This window comes from Toxorhynchites rutilus, chromosome 3 (assembly GCF_029784135.1).
Source record: "Toxorhynchites rutilus septentrionalis strain SRP chromosome 3, ASM2978413v1, whole genome shotgun sequence".
Classification (NCBI taxonomy): Eukaryota; Metazoa; Arthropoda; class Insecta; order Diptera; family Culicidae; genus Toxorhynchites; species Toxorhynchites rutilus.
The window spans coordinates 199,483,513-199,508,214 of NC_073746.1; the positions used below are offsets into that span (position 1 = coordinate 199,483,513).

At 37.6% G+C, this 24,702-nt stretch overlaps 1 protein-coding gene across 1 annotated transcript in view; it reads right to left on the reverse strand.

Moving 5' to 3' along the window:
- LOC129780181 (homeobox protein unc-4-like) overlaps positions 1-15,125 on the reverse strand; it is a 124,694-nt gene extending 109,569 nt beyond the window's left edge. The window contains exon 1 of the mRNA XM_055788186.1: positions 14,212-15,125. Coding sequence (XP_055644161.1) covers positions 14,212-14,533 — 322 coding nt within the window. The 5' untranslated portion in view covers positions 14,534-15,125. The remainder of the gene's footprint in view (positions 1-14,211) is intronic.
- Between the last annotated feature and the right edge of the window lie 9,577 nt (positions 15,126-24,702).

A 24,702-nucleotide genomic window follows, 5' to 3' on the forward strand; every position in this document is an offset into this window, starting at 1 on the left:
ACGCTCAATTCGCACCTGTACTGCCAACAACTGGACCGCTTGACGGTAGCACTCATGAAGAAGAGGCCATCTTTGATAAACAGAGGTCGCATTGTCTTCCATCAGGACAACGCCAGGCCACACACTTCTTTGGTGACGCGCCAGAAGCTCCGGGAGCTCGGATGGGAGGTTCTTTTGCATCCGCCGTATAGTCCGGACCTTGCACCGATTGACTACCACCTGTTTTTGTCCATGGCGAACGAGCTAGGTAAAAGTTAGCCACAAAAGAGGCCTGTGAAAATTGACTATCCGAGTTTTTTTGCCAATAAGGAAGCGAGCTTCTATAACAGGGGTATTATGAAGTTGGCATCTCGTTGGGAACAAGTCATCGAACAAAACGGCGCAGATTTGACTTGAAACAGATGATGGTAACAAATTTTATGAACAAATGAAAATTCAAAAAAAATACCGCAGGACTTTTTTGACAGCCTAATATACATCATCGAGAGAGTATTGTGAAATATCAATATATATATATATATATATATATATATATATATATATATATATATATATATATATATATATATATATATATATATATATATATATATATATATATATATATATATATATATATATATATATATATATATATATATATATATATATATATATATATATATATATATATATATATATATATATATATATATATATATATATATATATATATGTATAGTAGAGTGCCAATGGATATATAGTTTAAAAAGTGAGCTTCGATTTTTCAACTTGAACTTGATTAAAAATGTTGATTCCCGCGAAAAACCTTACGTTTTCCGTTACTCCCCGCTTGGGTGATTTTTCGTTTTTCAAAAAGCTCAAATTTTAACGTCCGTGACACTAGTAAATGAAGTCCGATTGAGCTAATATTTTTTGAAGGGTACTTTATCGTGCAAATGAACATTTCGCAGGAAGTTCCGTATGAAGAAACGATATAACGTTTTTCATTGGCATCGAAAATCGTACGTTTTGCCTCGTATTCCGAAAAACGACCAAGTTCCAGAGTGTCGATTTTTGAAAAAAAAAATGTTTTCGAGATGACAGTAGATCTCGACGTTTCATGCAATTTGAAGACATTTACTCCTCCCTTGGGTGATTTTTCGCTTTTCAAAAAACTCAAACTTTGACGGCTGTGCGACACTAGTAAATGAAGTCCGATTGAGCTGATATTTTGCATAGGGTAGTTTTTCGTGGGAAAAATTTGAAAATTCGAGATGGCAATTTTCATTTCATTGTACAGATATAATCTTAGAATTGTACGTACTTCAAGGAATTGTGGAACTTTGAAAAAGTGTAGTTGTAAATTTATTTAATCAATATTAATATTAATTAAATTAATTAATATTCCTCATTTCATATAGTCCATATGTTTCATATTGCTTATCTCAGTAAACCAAACTTATAACTTTGAACACGACCTAAACATGCTACGTAGGAGTAATCGTCACATAATGTGAAATACATTTGAAAAGATAATTGGACCAACATTTGGGGTTGTTAAATTCACTTCTATTCTGTCCCAGAGGGGTAATAACTCTTCACAAGTGTATGAGCAGTCGCTCTGCCGCTTTTTCATCCCTTACTTGACGGCTTCGTGCCCGTGATGCATGAATGACTTAGGGACGCTGATATTTTGGTTTACCCACCTAACTTGCCTCGGAACCAGAATTATGAGATGAACATCCAATATAAATTTCCAACAGATTTTCTCTATTTAAGAGGGAAGAAATACGTTCCCCTGTTAATTATGCTGCAGGCTGGTGTCTTCCATTGTGTTATATTTTGTTCTTATCATTTGGTGCTTATCTCCTGTTAATAAAAGAATGATTTTCGGTATCTGATTGGGATCGTATTTACTTTATCTTGATTTCATCACTTTGAACTGATTTAGTTTGTGACACACGGTGGAAATGAAGAAAGGCACAGGTCATGCATTCATTGCTAGAATTAATTTTTATGATCTATTGCATCTCAATTGTGGTAAAAATCAGACAACCATGAGATTGGGAGCTACAGTAAAATATGTATATTGAAATATAGATGATTTATTATTTATTACATAAAAAAACATTGCTAGCTCAAAGCTGAAAATAATCAAAACATAAAGACCAATTATCTTCAAATGTCAACTAGCTTATGAAAAAATGTGTTGCTGTTTATCGCTCTTTCTGTCACAACTAATTAGTCAAATAAATCAAACAATAAATCCATATAGCTTGTAAGCATCGCAGTTCATATAATTAAACTCAGCCGTCGGTTCTCGCTATCAAAGTCGAAGTAAAGTGCCTTATCTTGCAGCTGGACCTGTGTGCTCGTGCTGCTTCGATGTTTTTATTTCTTCATTATTTTCATCTTTGAATTCACTTAAGAGAACTAATGTAGGGTTTTGTAATCAATATTTTCGACTGAGACCACGGAGAATATGAACATCCAAACTGTTCAGTTGTACTATAAAAACACAGCAAATGTCAGAATAATAACAAATTATCGATACAACGATCAGAATGATTATTTGAGAGGAGGGTAAACCAGCTACTACTGATTTTATGGAAAGAAAACTGTCGCTCAACGTTTTGTGATTGAAACGTGTATTGATTGAAAATGTGACATGTAAGTGTTCGTGGAATCTGTTGGATCTAATTCATACAAGAGTTTTTTTAATTAATAATTTAATCATGCCGAAGGAATATCACAATCTTATATATTTTACTTTCAATTCAATTTTAATTTAATTTCTGAATGATTATTCTTATATCATTTTTGGCAATGAGACGTTTCCATTTTACTACCACTGTTAATATATTAATTATACCATAATACACGCTTTTCGTTATTAACGACAGTAATTGAATTTGGATCAAAACTATATTTTCTCTTTGGAAAAGCGTGTCTTGTCTTCTCAGGTTTTGATCAATTTAGTTTTTTCTCTTCAACATTACCGTGCTGAAAGTTGCCTCCAGTATTTCGAACCACATCGTTCTTATTAAAAGAAAATATTTACTGATTTTTGACTGACACATTGGCCTATTGATTCAAAATAGAACCCAATGATACCATCAGCGTACTTCTGGGGCTTTTCCATAATATTGATCATTTTTATGTTTTCCGATTAACTGCTACAATTGCTGATACGAGGGTCACTTTTTATATTTCGGGAATTGGCAACACTGATGTCATGTGAGTCCATCTGACGGTTCCATCGTAAAGTTTGACATTTTTGACGATATACGTACTCAGAACATTTTGTCATACGGACGCTATTTGTTTATTTTATATTTAGTTGAAAGTTTGGTCTCGGCAAAAAAATGGAACTGAATCGTGAACATTTTCGTGCGATGATTTATTACGACTTTCGACGTGGATTATAACAACAAGAGTGCGTCAATCAACTTAATTTGACTTTTGGCGATGAAGCTCCATCAAAAACCACTGTGTATCGCTGGTATAGTGAATTCAATCGTGGTCGTAGTTCGCTGTCCGACGAGTTTCGTGAAGGTCGTCCAAAATCGACTGTAGTGCCAGAAAACATCGATGCTGTGCACGAAATGATTAAGCAAGATCGTCATGTAACCTATTGTGAGATTGAGGCATCCCAAAGCATTAGTTCCACCAGCATATATGTGATTTTACATGAACACTTAGTTGTGCGAAAATTATGTTCACGTTGGATCCCACATAATTTGACAATCGCTCAAAAAAAAGGCTCGTGTCGATTGGAATGAATGCTTTGAAAATTGGTTTAAGCGCATGCAAAAGTGTATCGATCATCGTGGCGAGTACTTTGAAAAACAATAAAAATATATTCGCAGCTTAACTATTTGTTTTTGTCCTATTCCCGAAATATAAAAGTGACCCTCGTATTGTTTAAATAGCTCTACTTATTGACGCCGCTGTATATTTTTCGATGATATTAGGTATGGTTTGATTTTATTTCGATAGATTTTGAACCCCACTGACAGCTTTCCGAACACGTCGAGTTAAATAGGCGGTTGATCATACATTCATAATAACATCGTTGTTCACGTGATATATTAAAAAGCAATAAGAATTCATAAGGAATGCTATGGGACGCACAATGTGGCTTTCTTCAGGCTCGAGAATTTTGACCTTCGAGTACACCTTGCCAAGTACGTGTTAATTTTCGCAGTCTGCCGATAAAGTATCACGAATGGCCAATAAAATATGAAATATTAATTATTCATTGCATCAAAGACTTCCTCCGAAATAAACAACTCATGCCAACGAATGACACAGTCATCAAAACAGTTCCTCAAACGCACCATCGGAATCGACGGACGGCGGTTTTTGACTTGAATTTTCAACTCAAATTTCCTCAAAGTTGTTATTTCTGCTGAAGAGGTATCAAGAGAGAGTGTGCTCTTTCAACTGTAGCCATATAAGAAGAATACAGTGGTTATTTGATTACATTTGTAAAGTTTTTGATCAGAAATTCTTTCACAAAAATAGCCGCTTGAGATAGATCGTTATCATGATGCAAATTCTACGACTTTCATTCCATAAAGGGAATTCACATACTACATCCACGGCATAATTGCATGGGAGAATAATTGACGTAACGTGAAGGAACGTGAACGTGACATGGATGTTGTATGTGAATCGCACTTAAATCGACGAATTTACTCTTTCAAACGTCGCTTAACGGATAATATTATTTACGTACCATCTGATCATCTGTTAAGAATTCTAAATGCACAACATCCTCATTATGGAGAGAAATTTTACAATCACTTTATTTTTGATAGATATGAGGTTTTTTACCTGGTTTCGTTTTGTTAACTGACTTACTTGTCAACCTCGAATACCCTTGTCACCAGTTATAAAGCATTCTACGGGGAACTAACTCTTCAGCGGCCTTCAGGCGATTGTGGTTTTGAAGAGAACCCACCATTTTTGTAAACTGGCGAGCGGCAATGTATTCCATACCCAACAATTATGCAAATGGTAAATGACAATTTTCATTCGCCATTACTTTCAATCTATTGATGGCAATTTCAGATGAAGATGCAACAGCTCCAGCGATTCAGTTGTTTGATACGTTTGATACAGCGATTCAGTTGTAATGATACGTACACAAACAATTGTCGTAGAAGATAGATTTTTGATCAACCATCAAAACTCTGTGCCAAAAATTCATCAGTAAAAATTAGCATATTGTGAACATTTCATGAAGGACTTAAGGTACATCGGGATAAGTTGAAACGGAAGCCATAACTTTCACTAGGAATGATGGACTGACGTAATATATTTTTTTTCAATCAACAGTACCTTTCAACCCACTTCAGGACAGTCATAAGCCGAATATTGGAATGTCTTAACACTTTCGTCGCCCCGTCACCCAGATATGGGTGACACTTTCCTCGTTCAAATTGGATAGGATTTTTAAAATGAATTTGGTAGAATACGCACCTAAGTGTAACATTAGAATATGTAGAAAAATAATGAAATTATAACAATATTATTATAATGTTTATACTATACTTTTTTATAAATTTATTGTGCGGATGGTTTGTACTGCAGCATTTTTCAAAACCCATATAATATAATTTTGACATGTATTATTGTTGTCGATTCATCCTCAAATAAAAAAAAATATTGATCATGTAAAATTAGTCTACAAACTAAGTTTGATCTTCATTGAATAATTTATCCGTAAGTTGGGCTCCGCAAGAAACTCAGAAAAGTCGCTTTGGGCGACGAACGTTCTAACGCAATCCGCGCCCTTGTTTACTTTTCGTCGTTCGTGAAATCAAAACAAACACTTATCTTGATTGAAAATATCCTCAGAATAACACGTCAGGCAATCGAATAATGATAATTAAGAGTAGTGATTTTGAAAAAAAAACTAAACCGATTTTTTTCCGAATAGAACTCTAAGCATTTCAACATACCCCATGTTTTTCAAGCCTGAAGTAAGTTAAAACAGCAGAGAGAATTGAGTATTTTTTACACTTTGCTACTGGTTTTAATGTATTAACTAACTAATAGTGCCGGACTTTATTCGCCGATGATTTCCTATGAATGAATGATGATAAATTCAAAAAATAAGAAACATTTTATTTTCGTTACTCAGTATCAAGTCACATGTGTTGATTTTTAAACTAGGGATCCTTAAAATATTACGTAACGTTAATTTCATACTATTTAATACCTAGATTATTATTATTATTAACACCTAGTAGTGTTCATTAATACGGATATCAATACCTAGTAGTGTTCATTTTGGATGACTCTTCTCCCACATTTTACTTGTATCAAAAGCTGGCAACACTTTCTGATATGTGTGCCATATTGCCAGCTCTTGTTATGTTAGTTTGATTTATCTTTTCATCATGAATAGTCTGCCACCTGTACAACGCCTGCAAATTGTGCAGATTTTCTACGGAAATCATGGTTCATTAAGAGACTAATCGTCGATTTTTACAAGAAATTTTTTTTCAGCAATGAAGCTCATTGTTGGTTGGATACAAAATTAAGAATCCTCGAAACACAATAAGTGACAGAATCTTGTTGTCACCAGAACCAGAGCAATATGACGGAAATCATATTCAAAAAATAAATGGTGAGAATTATCTTTCGAATTTTTTGTCATTTTGCTGTCTATTGGAAATCCACTCTAGGAACAGATGATCTTCGGGGGGTTGTACGAATTTATTTGACAAAGTAAAATAAACGATCACTAAAAACTGAGCAAACGTATCGAACCAAACAAGAACATGGAGTCCACTGGTATTAACTAACTAATAGTGCCGGACTTTATTCGCCGATGATTTCCTATGAATGAATGATGATAAATTCAAAAAATAAGAAACATTTTATTTTCGTTACTCAGTATCAAGTCACATGTGTTGATTTTTAAACTAGGGATCCTTAAAATATTACGTAACGTTAATTTCATACTATTTAATACCTAGATTATTATTATTATTAACACCTAGTAGTGTTCATTAATACGGATATCAATACCTAGTAGTGTTCATTTTGGATGACTCTTCTCCCACATTTTACTTGTATCAAAAGCTGGCAACACTTTCTGATATGTGTGCCATATTGCCAGCTCTTGTTATGTTAGTTTGATTTATCTTTTCATCATGAATAGTCTGCCACCTGTACAACGCCTGCAAATTGTGCAGATTTTCTACGGAAATCATGGTTCATTAAGAGACTAATCGTCGATTTTTACAAGAAATTTTTTTCAGCAATGAAGCTCATTGTTGGTTGGATACAAAATTAAGAATCCTCGAAACACAATAAGTGACAGAATCTTGTTGTCACCAGAACCAGAGCAATATGACGGAAATCATATTCAAAAAATAAATGGTGAGAATTATCTTTCGAATTTTTTGTCATTTTGCTGTCTATTGGAAATCCACTCTAGGAACAGATGATCTTCGGGGGGTTGTACGAATTTATTTGACAAAGTAAAATAAACGATCACTAAAAACTGAGCAAACGTATCGAACCAAACAAGAACATGGAGTCCAGAAGTGAAATCCATATATTTGGCAGTAATGTCCCTGCCCAATTTACAGATCTGGATTACTCCTCTTGAGGAAAATTTGCGGCCCAAGAACAACAGGCCGTCCTGAAGCACGGCATTCACCGGGAAGTTACCAGAGGAGTAATTTCATTTCTTCGTACGTTCATTTGTTCGGTGGATATATTGAGAATTTAAAGTAAAAACCGAAACACCATGGTTTTACTTATCAACAGTAATCATCGGTTGACAAACAGTTCATCCTCTTGGATTATGTATTAATACCCTTAAAATCAGTCCCCTTGTATTACAAATATCGACAATAAGTGCGGGCATACATCCAAACACCTTCACATCTCAATACTGGAAACCTTAAATCCAAATAAGGAATCTGAAGGTATTAACCTCGCACTTAAATCTGTGGTTTGGGATCGGAAATTCAGAATTTAAATCGGGAAATGACAAAAAAATATTATGACGGATTTTTGACACAGCAAGATGTTGGGGATAGCATGAAAATCTAAAAAAAAAGTATTGGAGATTGTTTGAATAATCTATTGAATAATAGTAAAATGTCAAGCATTATCCAAATGCGCATAATCCCATGTATTGATTGGTACAATTTTTGTTCCCCAAGTTTTGCCGTCTAAAAGAAGCAAGTAAAGTAGCACCAAAGCTCAATTTGAATGCATCCATACACCACACATCAATACATTCATCTGTCTTAACATATTGCGGACCGCTCACGAGTTTCCTCGTGTTTCGCGTTTTGTCTGTTACGGTTGGATCACGAAATAACCCGTGTTTTCTACACTTGAAGTTTAAATCCTTGGTTTGCCAAGAATCTAAGAAGGCCTACCGATGGCTCGACTTCGTCTCATCCACATCGAAGGAAACGATCTTTTTCGTGGAATCCGAACAAATAGAGCGTTCAAGTTTGCCCCAAAATGTGCGGTCCTTAATGTATTAAAGAGGGAGGAAAGACAAAGAAGCGGCATAATAAATATTCCCCCGTTGCGGCAATTCTTCGGTTTATAGTTTGCTAACATGCTGAACGGGCATGCGAAGTTGTTAGCTTCAGAATGCATTTTTGGAACATACAGTACAGTACTGAAACAAAACAAAACATTGAACAATTATAAAATGGCAAGTCTTATCTAAACGAAAATTCGACATTCTGAACGATTTGAACGACGTTGTTTCGGCCCCAAACTTTTTCGCCGTCTAAAACGAGTAAAACCAACCAATTAACAATTGACTGGATTTCGGATTAGTTGATGCCGTTCTGCCAATGGTTCTGACATAGTATAATTTATAAATGATTTCATTGAGAATGATGTCTCGGGGAGCGATGGAGATGTAATCTGACTGAGAGATACTGAAAAACTACATCGCTTTTTCAATAAGTTCAGTGTTCAGTATCGCTCTAGACAGCGAGCAAATGTTAATTATGTCAATGGTAATGCTCAAATTGAGAGGTGATTTTTCAATTTTACTGATTCGCTGCTTCAGGAACAGTTTGCACCGCTCAGTGCCAGAATTTAGTTCACTTGCATAACATCTGCACTAAAATATGAATTAGGAGCAACGTAAAGTGAAGTTACGCGAGTTAGCCGAGACCTTAGGCATTTCAAAAGAACAAGTGGGATACATTTTCCACAACATTTTGGGCATGAAAAAGTTATCCGTGCGATGTGTGCCGCGTTTGCTGACCGTCGCCCAAAAACAGCTGCGCGTTGATGATTCAACAGCCTGTTTGACATTGTTGGTGCATAATCGAGTGGAGTTCTTTCGACGTTTTGTGACAACGGATGAAACGTGGATCCATTACCCAACTCCTGCGAGCATTAGGCAGTCCGCAGAGTGGCACTTAGGCATATTTCGAGACTTAAACGTTTCGTACTACAGAAAGGAAATCGAAATGTTGAAAACTCGCTATACCAAGTGTATTGAACGTACTATACCAAGTCTCTAAAGAACATATAGGAAATCTTGGACGACCATTTACAGTATGTCTAATAAAAAATGCGGAACTTTTTTTCATTCATTTTTGGGTGGATTTTGGCAATTTTTGTCCAAGCAATATTCATTCAAACTTTAAAAAACACAACAAGCAGCTGGAAAAGTTATAACCACTACATTTCGAGATAAATCTACCTTGTAGAAGGAACACTATCACTAGCGATTATTGAAGCGCATTATTGGACAAAGTAAATGATACAATCAAAGAAAAACGATGGGGGTCTACGTAGCCACATTGTTTGCGTGATCGCTTACTAAGCGATCGATCGTGTGATCAAAACTCAGGGTCCTCAATTTACCATCTTTGTGTTGTTATAGAATAACTACGTCCACACAACAAATATCATGCAATCTCTGCTTTTGTGGAAGCTCTGCTTGCAACAAGAAAAAAACATCGGGCTATTGTGTTATTAATAACATATCAATAATCATATCAACTACCTCCGCTGTCCGGTCTGCTGAACAATGGAAGAACAGAAGGAATACTCTTATGCCTAAATGGCTACTACTGTGTAGTTTACAATTTATAGAAACCATAAAAAAGTAACATGTACTCGATTAATCCGGCTCTGTTACAGCTAGAATGATGTAAACCTAAATAAAAAAACGAATGGGATAAAAAAAGAAAAACGATGTTCGGGTAATAAAAAAATATTAATCAATCAAGACAATTAAATCCAAATTGAGAATGCACTAGCTTGTAAGTAAACAATGGCAATGGTAAATTGCATGAGTTGTCTACGAACTACTTCCTCATCCACGAAACTCATCGGATTTGACTCCTAGCGCCTATTCGGGGTTCTCCCAAAACGAACCAAGCGCCTTTTTTCAAAATTGAGTTACTTATACCACTGGATGCAGAAAATGATAATCAATCGACTACAAAAGTACAGTGTCATTCGGACAGCTGGCAACAGCTCCAAAACAAAAATTCTATGTAGCAGGCTATGAAAAAAAAGAAAATGCATTCATTCAGAGTGAACCAGGCAGTTTTTCGTTATTATCCGAACTTTTAACTGACTCTTCTGTTTCGGTAAGTAAGACAACCAAAGCGCTGCTATCGATGGGGAAACCGTGTTAAGAGTTTTTATCAACCATTTCAACATTATTATCGTAGTAACCATTCAGACTAAAAATACATCCAACTGAACTGAAAGAACCAGCCGTACGGCACCCGCCATGTTTTTGATGCCAACATCTCAAGCGTCAAAAGTATTTGTTTTCTCCAAAGGAGCGATCCGCGTTGACGACATTGAGCTTCGTTTACTAGTTTAGGGGAGCGTCAAAGAATAGCTGATTTTCAGTAGGAATGAACGTTTTCAAAATTAAAATTATGAATGAAAATTAGCTTTTCCATATCAAATTAGTATTCTATTTAAATTAAAAACAGTTTTGTTTGCATGTGGTGCGAAAGTCTCATACAAAAATTGTTTATGAAGACAATTTTATATTATAATGAAAAAATTCAGCAACAATATTGGAATTTTATAGCCATATGGTTGAATGAAAGTCAGAAATACGTGTTTCAAGTAATTAAATAACATGATGTGAAAATTTTCATTCAAATTTCAAAATTTAAAAACCGGTTTCGTGTTTTCTATCTGATAGAGATTACACTAACGAGTTTGGGACCCAAATAATGGCCCTAATTTGAAGTCGCCACCAGACGTCGACACCATCGCGAATTACCAATTTACCACCATCTGACATATCGTGATGTCGATGATGGACTTTCACAGCAGAGGGATAGTGAGATATGCGGTGACGGTAGGTAGAGTGAAATAGCGATAATCGTGCCATACACCTGGAAAGAACATATTCTTTTATTCTGCCAAAGTGCACTGAGTGCAAGTGTACCAAAACTAAGAATATTTTCTATATTCATGTGTTATTTTACAGATCTTCATGATCTCAGTGCTTTGAAGACAAACGGTTTGTAACACGTGAACGACAAAATAAAAGTTTTGATCAACCACGTTCAATGAGTGGGAACCCAAACTTCAAATTAAATCTCAAAATAATGCTTTTGGCGCTTGGTTCGATTTAGTAGAACCCCGACCCCGATTGTTTACAACTGATCCCGTTACGAATTCCCAAATTGTTCGTTACAAGAGCTCTTTACCGGTAACTTCTGCCGGGTGTGTACTTAACCATTAAGGACCGCACGTTTTGGGGCAAACTTGTACGCTTCATTTGTTCGGATTCCACAAATGATATCGTTTCCCTCGACGTAGATGAGACGGAAGCGAGCCATCGGTAGGCCTTGTTAGATTCTTGGCAGACCAAAAATTTGACCATCAAGTGTAGAAAACACGGATTATTTCGTGATCCATCCGTAATAGACGGAACGCGAAACACGAGAAAACTCGTGAGCGGTTCACAATGTGTTAACAAAGTATCCTGCTGCTGTTTTGGAGTTTGGATTGGAGTTTGGTTTGGCTGCTACATCTACATCTACCATTTTTTACCCTTTTCTGAAGTAAAGTGTATTACGCTCAAAGCGTTCTGTATCGATCGAAACAAATGACATTCGGAAATGGCTAGGTCTGGACTATAAGGCGGGTGAACCAGAATTTCCCATCCGCTGTTTTCCAAATAATTTTTAACTCAAACAACAACTCGCGGCAGAGCGTTGTCATGATGAAATATTATCGACTCGTGTCTGATCGCATAATCTGGACGTTTTTTGACAATAGCTCACTTCAAACGGTTCAATTGTTTGCTGTAGAACCAATGTCGTTTGATTGTTTGTCCAGATTTTAGGAGCTCATAGTGGGTCGGTAAAGATTCGATGCAAAATTTATTCCCAATGATTCTGATAGCTCTGATTGCGTTTGAGTAATGTCTCTAATTCTTCGTCTTCAAACTTTTTCGGTTGATTCAGGCACTGTCTGTCTTTAAAAATAAAATCACCATCTCTAAATCGACCAAACCATTCCTTACAAAATCCATCCGATGGAGCAGAGTCACCATAAACTACCCCAGGCATTCGATGCGAAAATCAAAACTTCCCGCAAATGGTGCTTATTTGCAACGAAACACAGCATTGTCAGCGCAGTAAAAATTGAACTTGTTGTGCAAAACTCAAAGAATGGTAAACAATATTTGATTGACAGATATCGACACTTGACGATTCAGCAAAAGTTAGCTGTCGCCGTCGACTGTTTATAGCAGCTTGAGCCATCTTGTGGAAACGGAACGAATAAAGTTGCACACCCAATATTTACCCAATAATTACTTAATTACTTATGACAACAAATACGCTTTGATTATATTCTAAGCGGCAAATTCTGGAAGGTACCAGTCGGCCGAAACTTCTTCGATGAAAAATGTACCGGCTAGAACGATAATCGAACCCGGCCCACTATCGGAAGTGTGTGGAAAATCAATCGATCAAGGACTTGCCAAAAAATATTTTCTCTGAAAGAATAGAGGAAAAAACAAGACACAAGCGTCTGATATTTTTGCAAAACTATACTATCCACTAAACTTCATTGTTACTACAACTACTTGTAACAACGGAAATAACAACGATTATGATACTGATAGTTTGTTTACGTTGCTTTCGACGTAGAAAAACGCACCCACAGATGAACAGTAATTGAACATCGAGCTGATAAAACAGTGATAATTGAGGAGGCTTAATTGGAAGCTACCTCATGCCCTAAAATGAATTTTTGAATTTTGAATAATATTTGCTAGCAAAAAAACAAAACATAAACTAAAATATATCGTTTTTTGAAAGAATTGGAACACTTGTTTGCTCACATTCGTGAACTTACCTCCCTTAAACTTTCAAAACATATTGTATCGTTGAAAAAAATGAAATACACAAATCTCGAATTGCACAGATTGGATACAGAAAGTATAAATGTTTCAATTGAACTGACATTTCACTTGTTTGATGGATCGATTTTTTTTTCTTTAACTACGTTCCTCTTTGATTTATGCGGTTCCGTACAGCATACGTATACGCATTACATAAAATGTAACATGCTGTAGAACCGGTTCGGTATTCGGTCATAACCGATGCTACTTTATTCAGTTAAAGACGTGTTATATCTGAACTAGACTCAACTAACACAGTCCAATTTCACCAATCGAGATAAATATGTAGACAATTTTGATATATTAAAAGGTGATGTAGTAATTGAAAAAATCCCATTCCCTCATCACTGAATGTTTGACGAAAAAAGTTTGAACTGTATTTCATATAATTATACGACGGTAATGAAAATTAAAACTAGCTGCATTATTTCCAGTTGCCCACAGCGGATCCAAGTAGCCGAGTACTACGCTCAATTGTATTAGATATATTGCAATCTTATGTTTTCCACCTCATAATAATACTAAAATGGGAACATTCATAAAGTTGTTCAACGTTTAAAAAAAGTCAATGAAACAGGAACTTGCGGCGTCAAAATTTTGATCATGATAATGAATTGTTGCACACTTAATGAACTACAATTAAATCAAAAGTGGATACTGGATGTATAAATTGAACTTGCATGAATATTTTGGCAACAGAATTTCGGATATATGCGCCACACATCACTCCAAATAATGTGAATGACACATTAATCTCCATTTTGTATAATTGCTTAAAATTCTATTCTCAATCAACAAATAGATAAACATGGAAATGTACGAACCTCTATCATCGTTGGAGTCTTCACTGGGAGGACCCTGTATTGCTCGTTGTGGTGATATGCTTTGATGTGTATTATTGTTGATATTATTTAATCCATTTAAGGCGACGAGACTTTGAGGAACACCCGGTGGACCGAAGCGCGGTCTTGTCAAGAACGGCCCTGCGAAAACACCAGGCACTCCGAGCTGCAGAAATGGTGACCATTGCGGAACGCGGTTTCTAGGCGTCAGCTGTGCTGCTGCCGCCGCGGCGTACAATTGCAACGCAGGCTGAGACCCAAGTGTTTGCAAATTCTGTAACATTCCTTGATGCTCCAACACCATTATGTGTAAATAGTGTGTATCGTTTCCAACTGTTTTTTTTCCAATTAATAAATTAATTATTTTACAAATGGTTGCACATTCATTTTGATGTTGGATGATTAGCTTGGAAGATAGTAACTTATAGTTTGCAAATCATCATTATTGGCAAAATCACTTTCATTATTCATTTTAAACGCACTCAAACTTCAGGTAACTTTTTGGGACTTCGTTGATATTTTTTCCGTTGCATCACACACAAGGGACGACTATTTTTCTAAGGTAACAGATTTTTCAGCATCCTTCAAACACTCGCATTTTCACATTCGTGCACTATCATTTGCGAAAAACTCGGGTGAATATCCATTCGATGAGAGTTGTACAATTATTCGTATTTCATGATGAAACTCACCACATACCGCAAAAATATACGGATTACAAATTTGAGATTTTGGAGAAGAATATTTCACAGAACTAACACAATAAATATGGCATAATTTCCCCTGCACCGTTCCCGCGATCACACTATCGTAATGACATAAGATATTGTTTACAAAACAAACGGAAGATACAAAATACGTTAATAGCAATAATTCTCTCCCATGCAGTACCCAGTACTCTGTATGTTGGAAAACTGAATCACGAGTCGAAAATTCAATTCACTCGAGTTATGAATCTCGAATAAAACAGAATGAAAAAAGAGCCTATCATCATTCGCCCGTTGGGCGGGGCAACACGATTGTATCCGAAAATTCAATTTATTCAATTTTGTGGTATGGCCGACGACGTAGCTCCGCCCTGTTCATAGTCTCACACCAACACACTTACCTCGTTTTGTAAATGAACACACATCTAAAAACAGAGGATGCGAGCGGGACCGATTGGTCAAATCTTGGCTGTAATCGGAGAGCTTGTTTACGTATACAACTAATTTCTTCCAAAAACGAGAGTATATATCGATCTCTATTTTTGCCAGGGTATCCGTTTTTTACAAGTTTGTAGTACCAGCTACAGTCACACTCTGCTGGCAGTCGTTGTCTCGAATCTCGAAGAACTGGCAACACTTTCCTTCACTACTAATGAAAAATTGCTGAAGAAAGCATATGATCAAAATTTCAATAGCGTATCTTCAATCATACTGTTGATTTCGAATAGATATATAGATCCATTCGAACGCCCGAAATTGGGGCTCGAATTTCATAAACGGAACCCAAGTTCTTTATATGTACAGCTAATATAATTTAATAAACGCCATTATTGAAGCGTTCGTCTAAAGTATATTTTATTAGGTTTCAACTTGAAAATATTATCTATTTCGATTGAATCCGATACTGGAATGTCAGTATAATTAACTGCATTACACATGCGGACGTTAAGTACTGAGTAATTAAGCAATTATGTTAGATCGAAAATGCATTTATCACCTGCACAGTATGGTTTTTACAATTTTGTTATCTCTAAAATGAAGACATTCATGATTTGAAAAATTTAATGTTTAAAAAAATGTAAATTCCTAAAATTTGCATATACAACAATTGAACACCAGATAGTAAATATTACACACTTTATTACTATAACTTACTCATTGAGATCCTTTGTACTTTTACTATAACTTCGCGGCTCTGAAAATATAGCCCTGTATTCTGACAACTGACATAGTTGAATATGATCCTAAAAGTGATTTATCGGTTTTCACATCTGCAGTTTTACAATATGTTCCTCGAAAAACGTGATTTGAAGAATAAGTGATGTAAACTGTCCGTTGAGCTCACACCCTCCTCCTTTCTATGACCCCACGAAGCCCCAAAGCATTCTGACTAACCTCAAAGCCTTGAGTAGCTGAGGCACAACATTAGTCAAGTGTTGACCGTTGGGGACCAACCGAAAGTTGCACGAATATTGCTTCACAAAAGGATATAGAATAAAAATCCAAGTTCGATTAAGTTGAAATAAAGACACCGCCAAGAAATTAGCTCTTGATGTTTGTTTATTAGACTGCAAGCCCGTTATCCTTCTTAAATACTAAACAAGATAACAAAGGAACAAAATTCAGTTTCAAAACTAAAAATTGAAACATAAAAAACACACATCTACTTATACATTTAGTTGTCCTCTTAAAAATAATCTTAGTCTTCTTCGAATTTCTTCTGGTGTCATATTTATAGAAATCAATTCTTGCAGCATGTTAAACTCATGCATAAATCTAGTTGTAGGTTCGTGCGGGGTACAATTTCTGGACCTCATAGGTGGATCAAACACCCTCCGGCGGCGAAGAGAAACGGGGCTGATTTTTAAATTGATCCGTTCGTAGAGACACGGACTTCTTATCCGTCCGTTCAACAATTTACAGAAGAATGTGATATCCGCGATTCTGTGTCTGCTTCTAACAGTATCCAAGTCTACCAAACAGCAGAGATCTTCGTATGCTGGCAGGTGTTCTCCTCTCCATGCTAGAATCCTCAGCGCAAACTTCAGGAACTTTTGTACATTTTCTAATCTTTGGATATGCAGATTGTATTGTGGTCGCCATACCACACTCGCAAAGTCGAGTTTAGACCGTACAAGAATCCTCATAGATCCTCAGAATTACATGGGGATCTGTGAATTCATGCCCAAAGCGACGGGTAAGAGCAAATGGTTGCAACGCTTCCTTGACTATTCGTTCTAGGTGGAAGTTAAACGTGAGGGATTGATCCATCGTCACGCCTAAGTATCGGACATGCTCTACTCGTTGAAGATCCGTACCTCCCAGCCTATAGTCGAAATTTATCGGCTGAGCTCTCCTGGTATAAGTAATGATGAAGCATTTGGTGGGGTTTACACTCGAATCTCTCAAAATTAATTAAGTCTTGCTGAAGCCGATGACAATCATCGATGTGTTTCACGGGCAGGAAAATCTTCACATCATACGCGTATATGACAACTATTGTCTTGGTCAATCATGATGGTAATTTATTCATGACCATGACAAACAGAATAGGCCCCAAAAGACTACCTTGCGGAACTGTTGAATTAACACCAATGGACCTAGATGCATTGTTGTGCACTTGTACATACTGTGTTCTGCTCTCCAAATACGTCCTGATCCATTCGAACATTTTTCCGTCAATGCCGAAATCAACCATCGCGCGCATTATACTATCTATTTCTACCACATCGAAAGCCTTGCTCGTGTCTGTATAAATACAGTCCACCTGATATCCCTTGAATATATTAGGCTGTCAAAAAAGTCCTGCGGTATTTTTTTTGAATTTTCATTTGTTCATAAAATTAGTTACAATCATCTGTTTTACGTCAAATATGCGCCGTTTTGTTCGATGACTTGTTCCCAACGAGATGCCAACTTCATAATACCCCTGTTATAGAAGCTCGCTTCCTTATTGGCAAAAAACTCGGATAGCCAATTTTCACAGGCCTCTTTTGTGGCTAACTTCTGACTACCTAGCTCGTTTGCCATGGACAAAAACAGGTGGTAGTCACTTGGTGCAAGGTCCGGACTATACGGCGGATGCAAAAGAACCTCCCATCCGAGCTCCCGGAGCTTCTGGCGCGTCACCAAAGAAGTGTGTGGCCTGGCGTTGTCCTGATAGAAGACAATGCGGCCTCTGTTTATCAAAGATGGCCTCTTCTTCATGAGTGCTACCTTCAAGCGGTCCAGTTGTTGGCAGTACAGGTCCGAATTGAGCGTTTGTCCATAGGGAAGCAGCTCATAATAGATTATTCCTTGACAATCCCACCAAACACACAGCAGAACCTTCCTGGCCGTTAATGAGGGCTTGGCCACAGTCTGAGCCGCTTCAGCGGGCTTCGACCACGACCGTTTGCGCTTCACGTAAGTGACCCACTTTTCATCGCCAGTCACCATCCGCTTCAGAAACGGATCGATTTTGTTGCGATTTTGCAGCGATTCACATGCGTCGATACGGTCAAAGATGTTTTTTGCGTCAACGTGTGTGGCACCCATACATCGAGCTTCTTTGTGAATCCAAGCTTCTTCAAATGGTTAATAACGGTTTGATGACTTATCCCCAGCTCTTGGCCGATGCTACGGTTGCTACTATGCCGGTCTTTCTCGGCTAATTCAGCGATTTTGTCGCAATTTTCGACGACAGGCCTTCCGGAGCATGGCACATCTTCGACGACCTCTACACCAGAACGAAAACGTTGAAACCATCGTTATGCGGTGGAAATGGAAACTGTATCGGGTCCATAAACTGCACAAATTTTATTGGCAGCTTGAGATGCATTTTTGCCTTTGTCATAGTAGTACTGTAAAATATGTCGGATTTTCTTTTTATTTTGCTCCATATTTGCGACACTATAACTCACGAACGACTTAACCAAACAAAACACTGTCAAGGACTATATTATAGCGCAATACCTTTCCAACAAGCTATAGTATGACTCGATACAATGAATACAACTAGAACTACGCGCTTACAACGACACCTCGCGGAAATACCGCAGGACTTTTTTGACAGCCCAATATAATCCGTGACGGTACAGCAAAATTCGCATAGGTTCGTCACAACTGACTTTCCTTTTAAGAACCCATGGTATATTGCTGAAACACGATCAATAATCCGTTCGTAAAGGTGGAAGTAAACAATTTGTTCGAATAATTTTGGCATCGCAGACTGGATTGCAACGCCACGGTAGTTTTCGGCATCTGAGCGTGGGCTCTTCTTATGAATTGGAGTAATGTGCGAAATTTTCCACAGCGGCGGGAAGCAACCGGACGAGAGCGAGGAATTGAATAGAGTAGTCAGGGGTTCAACAAGTTCGTCCTTGAACTTTTTCAGATGTTTTGCGGGGAGCCTATCTGGTCTTGCTGACTTACCCGAATCCAGATCCGATAGACCTTGTTTCACTTCACGATGCGAGAGATCCAATGAGTCAGCGGTCCTGTCGATTGAAGAGTTGACGATACTTGGGTGGTCGTTTTCATAAACGCTCTTAAAATACTCCGCAAAGAGCTCGGCAGTCTCCTGTCCACACGTCGATGATCGGTTACCGTAACGTATCACCTCCGGAATTCCGGAATTTTTTCGTCTACTATTCACGAACTTCCAAAAATATTTCGGGTTTTCCTTTATTCCATTCTCGATCCCAGTGATGTAGACTTGATACGCTTTTCTGGGTAACAATTTAAACGATCGCAGTAGTTGTTTGTAAGAAGCACAATTTTCCGGGGTTTGATTCTTATGCATTTTTTGAGAACTGATGAGAACCATTCTGGATACGAGGTTGTCGATCTCGAGTTGTCTCTGTAAAAAGGGGCAAACCTTGCGAAAATTGTGAACAGCACGAAATACAGCGACATAACGTTGAAGTCGGTACTGTTGTATACAACTGTAGAACATTCGAGTCCGCAGTAAAAAACATCGAATGAGTTAAGGAACTCAAACATTGATGTGGTGTGTTGCTTATGTGTTTCTTCATCATGTTCAAAATCATCTGACGATATGAAGTTGTAATTCCACGAAACATCCCTTAGTGCTTCCTTTACCAACGTCGCGTCCATTAAGTTGATATTTAAGTGCCTTCTGGACCTCCCAACTACCATTTCGCGCAATGTAGTAATAGCTATCGTAGTTCTCTTAGAAGCCGGAATCACTGACTTTACAATACAGAACCGACCACTGACTGTTACAGTGGTCGGTTCCAAATTGTTTGAGCACCAATTTGTTAGAGATAAAAAGCTAAAATGTTTATTGCAGATATCTGGAATGTAAGCATCCGAAAAATCGAACAGCAACTTTGATCATTTTTCATGTCTTTGGAAGGCAACCATATGGTTATGTTTTGGCACCAAATGATACCTTAATTTATTAATTACCACTTACTACCAATTTCATTCAATTTTGAAAATCTTTATTGGGCAATAAATGCGTATGTGCGGAAAGTGTTGTCAATATCAAAAACTATACCTAATAAAATAGAAAATATGTGAACCTTTCTACAGTATTAATTTGAAAAAAGAACACGCATTGTGATGTTGGACAAAAACCATTTGATTAAAGATCCTACACCTAAAATTAATTTTTAGTACATTTTTGATATCCCGATTTATTACATTAAATGAGCCTAACAATAACAGAAAATGCGCTACTCACCAATACTTGTATATCATTTGTATAATATATATGCTATTTCAATATAAGATCAATAAGAGCGAGCGAAACAGGAGACACATAGCAAATGTGTTGTGATAGATTACGTTCTTTGTTGCCAGTCTGACGTATGGCATGATACCTTGTTTTTTCCAAAATATATATATTTTTTTATCAAGACTCATATGAACTCTGCCTGCGAATGACGGATCTCTATAGTAGCATGTCCGAAAAAGAACCTGAAACTATTGAGAGCCAGAGCAGTGGGTCCAAAGACCCAAAAAAGGAGGATGGTTGAAATAGCCGTTATCCATGGTTATTATAGAAATTAATGGATGAACCCCTAAGCCAAGGTGTTACGCGACCCGTGCCGTGGGTTGAATAGTAGGGGGGTTTCATCAAATACCCTGCCTATAACGGAGCCTGTGGAGCATCGGGGCGCTCTCTACAATATTTTCCGCCCTTACTGCATTAACCCTCTACCGCCCGAGTTTTTTATTTATCTAAAAAAAAACAACTCCACTTTTATCTGGAATTTCCGACTTTCAACATAAAATACTCCTAGCAGAAAGCTGCCAGCATAAAAACAATGGGTATGTGTGATAGATGAAAATATTCTAAAGACGTTCAAGTGGGGGTGAACATTGAAAATAATGTCTGAATAATTCGAAAAGAGATTCCGCGAAGCTGTATCTGGGTTAAGCGGGTCACTGATGTAGCAGACCTTCTTTACCGCGCAACACGTGGGACTCACATGAACAATCCTAACAAGCTTTTCGGGTTCCAGCAGCCTCTCCCTGAATAATGGAGACGAACAAAATGCTGGACAGAATTAAGTTTATTCAGGTGAATCTTATACTTCCTTGGTCTATAATTCTAGGATTCAAGAAATCTCTACACAAAAATGTAAGCTTCTATATGACAACACACAAACTGCAAACAGCAATTCTTATACGGGATAACATTAGGTACGTACCGATGACAGAATTTATCAACCGTGACATCGTGGCAATACAATTAGAGGTTCCAACGACCCGAGGGAAACCGTTATCATCGTCGCTTCGGCTTATTTCCCAGGAGACAACGTTGAAGTTCCTCCATTTGAAGTTGCTATGCTGATACAACAGGGTAAATTAATTAACAAACAATTCATCATAGGATGTGACGCAGTAACGACATCAATGTTAGAGATGAATGTTTGCTTGAATATTTAATGTCAAATTATATTAACATTTGTTAACTCTATTAGACAAGAAGTTCTTGATCTAACACTCTGCAGTTCTAAACTATCAGATAAGATAAAAAATTGGCATGTGTCAAATGAAGAATCTCTATCTGATCATAAACATATAATGTTTAATTATAATTCTGGTGATCTTTTGATCGAACAATTCAGAGATCCGAGAAAAACAAATTGGGATAGATATCATTCCAAACTTAAGGAGAAATTTTTGATATTTTGATAAGAAAGTATTTCTTGAAATAGTTTCATCAGAATTTGAAACCAATATTAAAAAATTACAACTTCATATGCTGATTTTGAACGTGATGAAGAAAGTTATAGGCAGCACGCCACATCAAAGTTTGAGTTTCTTGACTCAATCGATGTTTTTCACTGCGGACTCCAATGTTCTACAGTTGTATGCAACAGTGTAGACTTCAAAGTTATGTCACTGTATTTCGTGCTGTTCACCATTTTCGCAAGGTTTGCCCCTTTTAATAGGGTCTACCCGAGATCGACAACCCCGTACCCGGAATGGTTTTCATCAGCTGTTATTCGAGTTCTCAAGGACAAACGAAAAGCGTTGAGAAAAATGCATAAGAACAGAAAACCGGAAAATGTTACTTCTTACAAACAGCTGCTGCGGTCGTTCAAAGTGTTACACAGAGAAGCGTATCAAGTGTACATCACTGGGATCCAGAATGGGATAAAGGAAAACCCGAAGTTGTTTTGGAAATTCGTGAATAGCAGACGAAACAATAGGGGAATTCCGGACGTGATAAGTTACGGTAATCTTCAACTTGTGGACAAGAGACCACCGAGCTCTTTGCGGAGTATTTCAAGAGCGTTCATCAAAATGACCAACCGAGAATCTTCAACTCTTCGATTGACAGGACCGATGACCTGTTGGTTCTCTCGCATCGTGAAGTGAATCAAGGTCTATCGGATTTGGACCCGGGTAAGTCAGCAGGACCAGATAGACTCCCCGCAAAACTTCTGAAAGAAATCAAGGATGAACTTATCGAACCCCTGACTACTCTATTCAATTACTCGCTTACGTCCGGCTACTTCTCTCCACTGTGGAAAATCTCGCACATTACTCCAATCCATAAGAAGGGCCCACGTTCAGATATCGAAAACTACCGGGGTGTTGCAATCCAGTCTGCGATGCCAAAGTTATTTGAACGACTTGTTTACTCTCGCCTTTATGAACGTTTTATCGACCGTGTGTCAGCAGCACAACATGGTTTCGTAAAAGGAAAGTCAGTTGTGACGAACCTATGCGAATTTTGCTCTACCGTCACGGGTTATATATCCAAAGGGTATCAGGTGGACTGTATATACACAGATATGAGCAAGGCATTCGATGTAGTAGGAATAAGCAGCATAATGCGCGCGGTGGCTAATTTCGACATTCACGGAAAAATATTCGAATGGATTGGGACATATCTGGAGAGCAGAACACAATATGTGAAAGTGCACAACAACGCATCCAGGTCTTTCGGTGTTAGTTCAGGTGTTCCGCAGAGTAGTCATTTGGGGCCTATTCTGTTTGTCATGGTCATGAATAAACTACCATCATGTTTGGCCAACGCAATAGTGCTCATATACGCAGACGATGTGAAGATTTGCCTGCCCGTGAAAAACATCGATGATTGCCATCTTGTTCAGCAAGATTTAGTCAATTTTCGGATATTCATCGAGAGCAACGGACTGAGTGTAAACCCCAGCAAGTGCTCCGTTATTACTTACACCAGGAGAGCTCAGCCGATAACTTTCGACTATAGGCTAGGAGGTACGGATCTACAACGAGTAGAGTATGTCCGAGACTTAGTCGTGACGATGGATCAATCCCTCACGTTTAACCCCCACCTAGAACGAATAGTCAAGGAAGCGCTGCAACTATTTGCTCTCACTCGTCGTTTTGGGCAAGAATGACCCGCATGTAATTCTGAGGATCTACACCAGCCTTGTACGGTCTAAACTCGACTTTGCGAGTGTAGTGTGGCGACCGCAATACGATCTGCATATCCAAGGATTAGAAAATGTCCAGAAAAAGTTCCTGAAGTTTGCGCTGAGGAATTTAGGATGGAGAGGAGAACACCTACCAGTATACGAAGATCTCTGCTGTTTAGTAGACATGGATACTATCAAAAGTAGACACAGAATCGCGGATATGACTTTCTTCTGTAAACTATTGAGCGGACGGATAAGAAGCCCGTGTCTCTACGAACGGATAAATTTTAACACCAGCCCCGTTTCTCTTCGTCGCCGGAGTGTTTTGATCCACCTCTGAGGTCCAGAAATTACACCCAGCACGAACCTACAACTCGATTCATGCGTGAGTTCAACATGCTGCAAGAAGTGATTTCCATAAATATGACAACAGAAGAAATTCGAAGAAGACTACGTTTATTTTTAAGAGGTCAACTAAATGTAGTTTTTATGATGAGTTTTATTTTTCATGTTTAGTTTTTAAGAAAGATAACGGGCTTGCAGCCTATAATCTAATAAACATTACAATAAGAAAAAGAAAAATAAGAAAAAGAAATATCCACCTTCGAAGAAAACTGTTCACTGAAGCAAAAAACTTCAAGTAAGCTCAATAAAAAGTGGTCCACGATCGAGACGCTGAGGATCCAGTTCAGTACACACATTTATCACACGGTACACAGCAGCGGCAAGTAGAAGTTTATTTTTCTATTGTTCCACCTATCATTCCTCCTGTGTACGATTTACACCATTGTCCAACATTGTGTTTACCGAATCGGCAAGCGTTGACATTAGGGGTGTCCATTTTTCTTACATTACCGTTGAACTTTTGTTGAAACTTTTTTTCATTTTTGAATTTTGTATGA